Below are 6,000 nucleotides of genomic sequence, written 5' to 3' on the forward strand. Positions count from 1 at the left end.
AACCATATTGGGCTACAAATTTAAAAAGTATCATATTGAACTATTTTCTGACTATATTAGGGAATGACCATTGCATATATTATTTGTAATCAGTTTGTATACGCTCACATTGAAATCTTTTTATGAAATCAAATACATATTGTGAAGTTTTCTTTATTTTAAGCCACCCTTTTATCTAGCTATTGACTTGTAGGGATTCTAAATTATTTTATAATTCAAGAAACACATGAATTTGAATATGTAGTAATTTCCAGAGCTACACATACTTAAGAATATTTTTCAGAAGAGAAAGATAGTAAACTAACTTTATAAAGTAAGGCAGTTCTTAAGACAGAATGCAGTGGAACTGAGAATAAATCACATCCATTTACAGATGTTAAATATTCATAGCCTTATTGGACTTCACATATTTTCCAGTTTTGGTTCTTACTGGTGTTCACGTTATTTCTACTTTTTTATTCTAAAAGGAGATTTTACTTATATTTAATACTTTAATACTTGACCACACAATGGCTTACCAAATCAGAAGTTAAGCATTTTTAGGCTAAAGCATAAAATTGCTATTCTTACTGAAAATGTTCCCTACCATTGAACTATATTATCATAATATTGTTTTTATTTATTTCAGTTTCTATGCATTCTGCATGGAATGTTGATATGTTATCTGTTGTAATGTATCGTAATATCCCATCTACTTGTAATTAGCACTGAATCCTAACTGTCCTGGTGTTAGTTCATGGTGATTCTGATAATTTACTAAATAAGTACAGCCTCAATTTTTTTTTTAATTCTACAGCTTTTTTGTTCTTTTTTGCCTTTTTCATTATAATTATTTCCACCTTATTTTTTTCTCACCAAAAAGTTTTATTAAACCAAATTCAAACAGACTTCCACCTTAACTTTTCCATAATTTGTCAGTGCCCTTAATCTCTTAATTGTTTTTTCCACTATTTATTCCTTCAATGTCTGTTCCCCCAAAGGTGCATTATGATGGGTGCAGCTACAAATTACAGCCTTTTATCATTGTTCAGGGATTCCAATGATGAAGTGATAATCCAGCAATCAGTCCACTTGAAAACAGTATCCACTCATGTCTTTTATTATTTTATATTAATTTACATGCACAATCCTAATGAATTGGAATGCCATATTAACCACAGAAACAAACAAATATTTTTAGATGAGTGCAATTATTCTAGTTAAACATTGGACAATGATTTATGAACTGTCTCTCTGCTGTGGACACCATCATTTTATAGCTATTATTGTATTCTGGACATCAAAGCAATCCTTGACTCAGTTATGTGGGAGAAAACCTCCACTGATTTTAACAGGACTTACTTCTGTGTCACGATACAGAGGCAAGATACACCTTGATCTGGTACTGGTAATTTGTCCTGATTTTCCAGAGGCAAAATCACTGAATGGTAGCTTTTTGAAAAATTGTTTAGAGAATTTATTTTAAGTTAAAAAAAAAAAGTTTACCAGTGGTGGAAGAAAGCACCAGAAAAGGGGAAGAGAAGAACAGACTAATTAAGAAAAGAGGCAGATCTGAAACAGCAAACATCTTAAAAGGCGGTATATTGTTTCTGGACTATTATCAAATCCTCTTGTGAAGTAGAAGGCAGCTGCCTCATTATCTTTTTCCTGCTTTTCTGTGGGTCTTTAATAATCTGTTTAGTTTTCTATTAGTTCTACTGAATCTTATTGTGATTCCCTCTGGCCTACATGCTCTTACTTGTTGCCCTTACTTTAGTTGCCCTGGTTTTTATGTAGGGCTCTGAAAAGATCCTACCTTTCTGGGATCTCATCTTTCAGTGGCACACTCCTATCTGACCACCTGGTTTCCAACTCAACATTCTCTTATTGGTTTCAATGTCTTTCAATGCACAGTTCTGCTCCCAATTTTCTATACACAAAAGTCCCTATTAACTTTTTCTGGAAAACACACTGCTTGTACAATATAGAACCACTACATCAAAACCAGGTACCTTTCACTCTACAGATCATCTTTTCCTCTTCCCTCCTGAAAAAACCAACCAACTCAAAGCCTACCCTTCCTTCTTCGCTGTCCAGCAACTTTAAAAAAAAAAAGAGGGAAGGAATAAACTTTGCAAAACAAAACAAGTAGCTTTTAAAAAGTCATGCTGCTAGGCAGTAAGATCTATCAATAGGATCAGAACGCGGGAAAGGAACAAGCTCTTCCCAGGTAAGCCCACAACATGCATTCCCTCCAAGCCTGGTCCGGACCAGACAGATCTATCCACAATTTTATATTTGTCTCCAGGTTTAACATATCCCGAATAGCGTCGACAGAAGTAGGTAAAGATAAGCGGTTTACCGCGGTGTCAGATCCGTTCTTGCGAAGTGGTCCCCGGAAGATGCCTTTAATGCCACGGTAGTGCCCATTGCTGAGATGCCTGGAGCTGATCACTAGGTAGCACGCCATGCGGGTCCGAACCCAATTAAGAACTGGCAAGTGGCTGAGCCCGCGAGGTACCGGCTCTTCGGGATGGGCGGAGAGAAAACCGAGAAGACTCGTCTTGTGCAGCGGCTGCCGCGACCAAAGTCACCAGGCGCTGCTTCTGCGCCCCTTTGGAATAGAAGCCCCGACGGCACCGTCACTACTCCCTCCGTTTCCCACCCACCCCTCGCCTCTCCCCCTCTCTCATCCAGCGCCTGGATTGCTGCTGCCAGCAGCAGGATGGTAAAAGGAGGAGGAGGAGGAAGAGGAGGAGGCAGCTGCCAAGAGCGCACGGGAGGGAGCCGAGAAGCCAGTCCACATGCTGTTTCGCTGGAAGATTCGGGGAGAAAGAGCGTTGGCGCTCAACTTGGCAGGATTGGGGCAACACTGAGCCTCCGCCTCCTCCCTCCCTCCCTCTTCCCTCTCACCCCGGCATTTGTCCTTTTTTCTCCCGAGCTGGTTCTAAGAAACCACAGGCATCCTGAGGGGAAAATCTTGGGAACAGCGTTTTTCCATGGTTCTTTTCTCGCCGGTCTTTATCTACAGACGCAGGGAAAATGGGGGGGACCCTCGGTTCCAAATGTCTCCGCCGAGTCGCCGCCAGCCTTCAGCCGCGTCAGCCGGGGCTCACTTGGCTTCACCTTTGGCGGGCATGGAGCCGAGGAGAGGGGAAGGGTGCACGCGCGCACGCGCGCGCGCTCTAGCCAGGCATTCATTCCCAGCTGCACTTCCCCAATCTCACCCAAGTTAAACATTTGGGAAGAAGGAGCCACCGGTGCAGGATGACTGGCCGAAGTCTCTCCTTTCACTGCAGGGAAGGTTAGGTAGGGTACAAGCCTTCGCCTTAGCAAAGGGAAAACAAATGTTCATGAAAATCTCTTCTTTCCATTACAGTCACTCACTCCCAGCCGCACACTTTCTTTCTTTCTTTGTTTCTTTGTTTCTTCTTTTCTTTCTTTCTTATTTATTTATTTGTCAAACGCATAAGATAACAGATATAAGTATGAACATGATTATGAATACATGAAATGGATACGAATACAAGGGAATATTAGGACAGGGATGGTAGGCACGCTGGTGCGCTTATGCACGCCCCTTAAAGACCTCTTAGAAATGGGGTGAAGTCGACAGTAGACAGTCTGAGGTTAAAGTTGGGGGGGGGGGTTGAGGATGTAACAAAACGGAGTCAGGTAGTGCATTCCAGGCATTGACCACTTTGTTGCTGAAGTCGTATTTTCTGCAATCGAGTTTGGAGCAGTTTACCTTAAGTTTGTATCTATTGTATTTCTTGAAAGGTTGGGCAGGAAAGTATGTAGTGAGTCGCCGTGCTCTCCCCGACCTTGTTCATTGGCTTGAAACCTTTTGTCCCTAAAGTCCTTGGGGTCGGAAGTTCAGTTGTGCGAAAAGAGGCGCGCGCTTTTACTAGGCTGAACAAGGTGGAAATTATCCCCCTTTCAGCGGACAATCACTCCCCTCTCGGTACTCGCCTCCCCTTCAGCCGCTCTTGGGTGGCCCCCTCCGTTTTAATGGTCCGGTTGAAACGCTCCACACTTCAACCCACACATTATCTGAGGTGCACCGAGTCACAAAAATCTGCTTCTTTGACTTTCCCTTCAGTGTGTCCAAGCTGAAAAGGTGGCCGGAGAACCCGAAAAGCAGGTGGCAAGACGAGGATGGTGAGGGGAAGTAGGTGCGCAGGCAGCCTAAACAGAAAGGAAATGCTGACTGGAACAACACCGAAGTGCCGGTTATACGTCGTTTTAAAATAAATCGGTAGTAAACCCACATCAGGAAGTTTACCTGGCTTAAGGATAATTTATACCAACTGTAGATTGTGGATTTAATGTTTCTTCCATGCAAGATAATTGAGGAGGTCTGTTTAGTCTCCAGGGTCAATATGTGTGAGAGGGGAGAGATAAAGTGAAAAGAAGTGTCTTTTTGTCTATTTCTCTCAAGTGCTGGAGGCTTTTTTTAAAGCCTTATCTGTGTAAAGTTTATACAACACAACTTATTATGTGTCATTAGGGGACACATAAGGAACACTTTGGAGCTGCATAGATTTTTCTCCATAACCATCCCGTCAAACTTGTTCCTTCAAGTCTCCCTTTTCCACTATAACTGAGTCCATATTTACATGGTGCAAAAACAAAATGTAGGAAACCATGATACCAATTTATGTTGTTTATAGTCCAGATTCCCCAAAAACTGGAAGCTGAAACTTCTTTTTTCCTAATTATCTCAATGACCAATTTACAGTACATAAATTGGACACTCTAGTTGATACAGTACTATTTTCCAAGCCAGTGTGAAGCCATTTGTGAATATATACTAGAGGCATGTTGATAACAGTTGTATTTATAACACTCATGACCTGTGTTTTCCAAGCTTTCTTCTGTAAAGTACTTGATGAATTTCTATGCTACTGTGAATATGAGCAAAAACAGCAAAACAATCCAGTTGTCTATCATTAGAACTTTCTCTCTTAGCCGAGATTTCAGGACTTTTTTTTTTTTTAAAAAAATACATTTTATGGAGCTAAAAATTGAAAAATCCTAATCTTGACTACTTTATTATTTTATTAAAATTATTCATGACATGCTTTGTTGAATGCTTTGCTACTGTGTCCTTAGCATTTCCCATATCTACGAAGTTAGTTGCTCTGTCTAAAAGGAGATAAATTTAATCTTTGTTTGTAACAAAGCTTGTATTTCTTAACTGATATATTCCTATCCAAGTGCTAACAATATGCCATTTAATAATCTGCTTCAGGAACCTGCTCACCATAGATGTCAGATTGACAGCTCTATAGTTTTCTGGGTTCTTCTCCTTCCCTTTTTTTGAAACCGTGTCTGTGTATGCTCTCCCTCCAGTTTTTTAGGAACTCACTCCAGGACTTTTCAAAGATTACAGTTAGCAAATTTGCAAGCACCTTCTCTTCTTCCTTTAGTACTGTAAGATGTATTCATGTGGCCCTGTAGAGTTGAACTCATTAAAATTAATTAACTGTTCTTCTCTCTTTGTCTGTTTGGAAATACAGTGCTGAACAGCTAATGTTTTCTTTTCCTTTTGAAAGAAGCAGTCATTCTTTGGGGCATTTCTTACTCATCTCAGCTCATTGTAAACGTCAGCTTTTTTGGCAAAACCTCTAGTGCCTGGCTTGACCCTTTTTTGTTGTTGTTATGTGCCCTTCCTTCTGTTCCATATAGTGTACATATTTCTTTGGCTGTTAAACATTTTAGAAATTTTGTATTTTAAAATTATACACATATACACACACAGTTCCCTAAAATTCTCCCATTTTCTATCTCGTAGGGGTCGTTTGTGATTGAGGCTTCACTATTTCATTTTGCCCAATTCCCCCATAAACATTTATTCTTCAGCATTTCAAGTTTATATCTATCAAAATCGACACTCCAAGTTATCCAGCATATGCTTATCTTCATCACTCTTTAGAAATCCAGTGTATAAATCTGATATTTTTAAAAATTCCTTCTTTCCTTGATGTCAAAAAATCAAGACATGACACAACTACAAAA

At 40.1% G+C, this 6,000-nt stretch overlaps 1 protein-coding gene across 1 annotated transcript in view; it reads right to left on the reverse strand.

The window, feature by feature from the left end:
- ZNF804B (zinc finger protein 804B) overlaps positions 1–2,449 on the reverse strand; it is a 210,932-nt gene extending 208,483 nt beyond the window's left edge. The window contains exon 1 of the mRNA XM_032234703.1: positions 2,342–2,449. Coding sequence (XP_032090594.1) covers positions 2,342–2,449 — 108 coding nt within the window. The remainder of the gene's footprint in view (positions 1–2,341) is intronic.
- Positions 2,450–6,000: the final 3,551 nt, after the last annotated feature.

The sequence above is a fragment of the Thamnophis elegans genome, chromosome Z (assembly GCF_009769535.1).
Source record: "Thamnophis elegans isolate rThaEle1 chromosome Z, rThaEle1.pri, whole genome shotgun sequence".
In the NCBI taxonomy this organism is placed as follows: domain Eukaryota; kingdom Metazoa; phylum Chordata; class Lepidosauria; order Squamata; family Colubridae; genus Thamnophis; species Thamnophis elegans.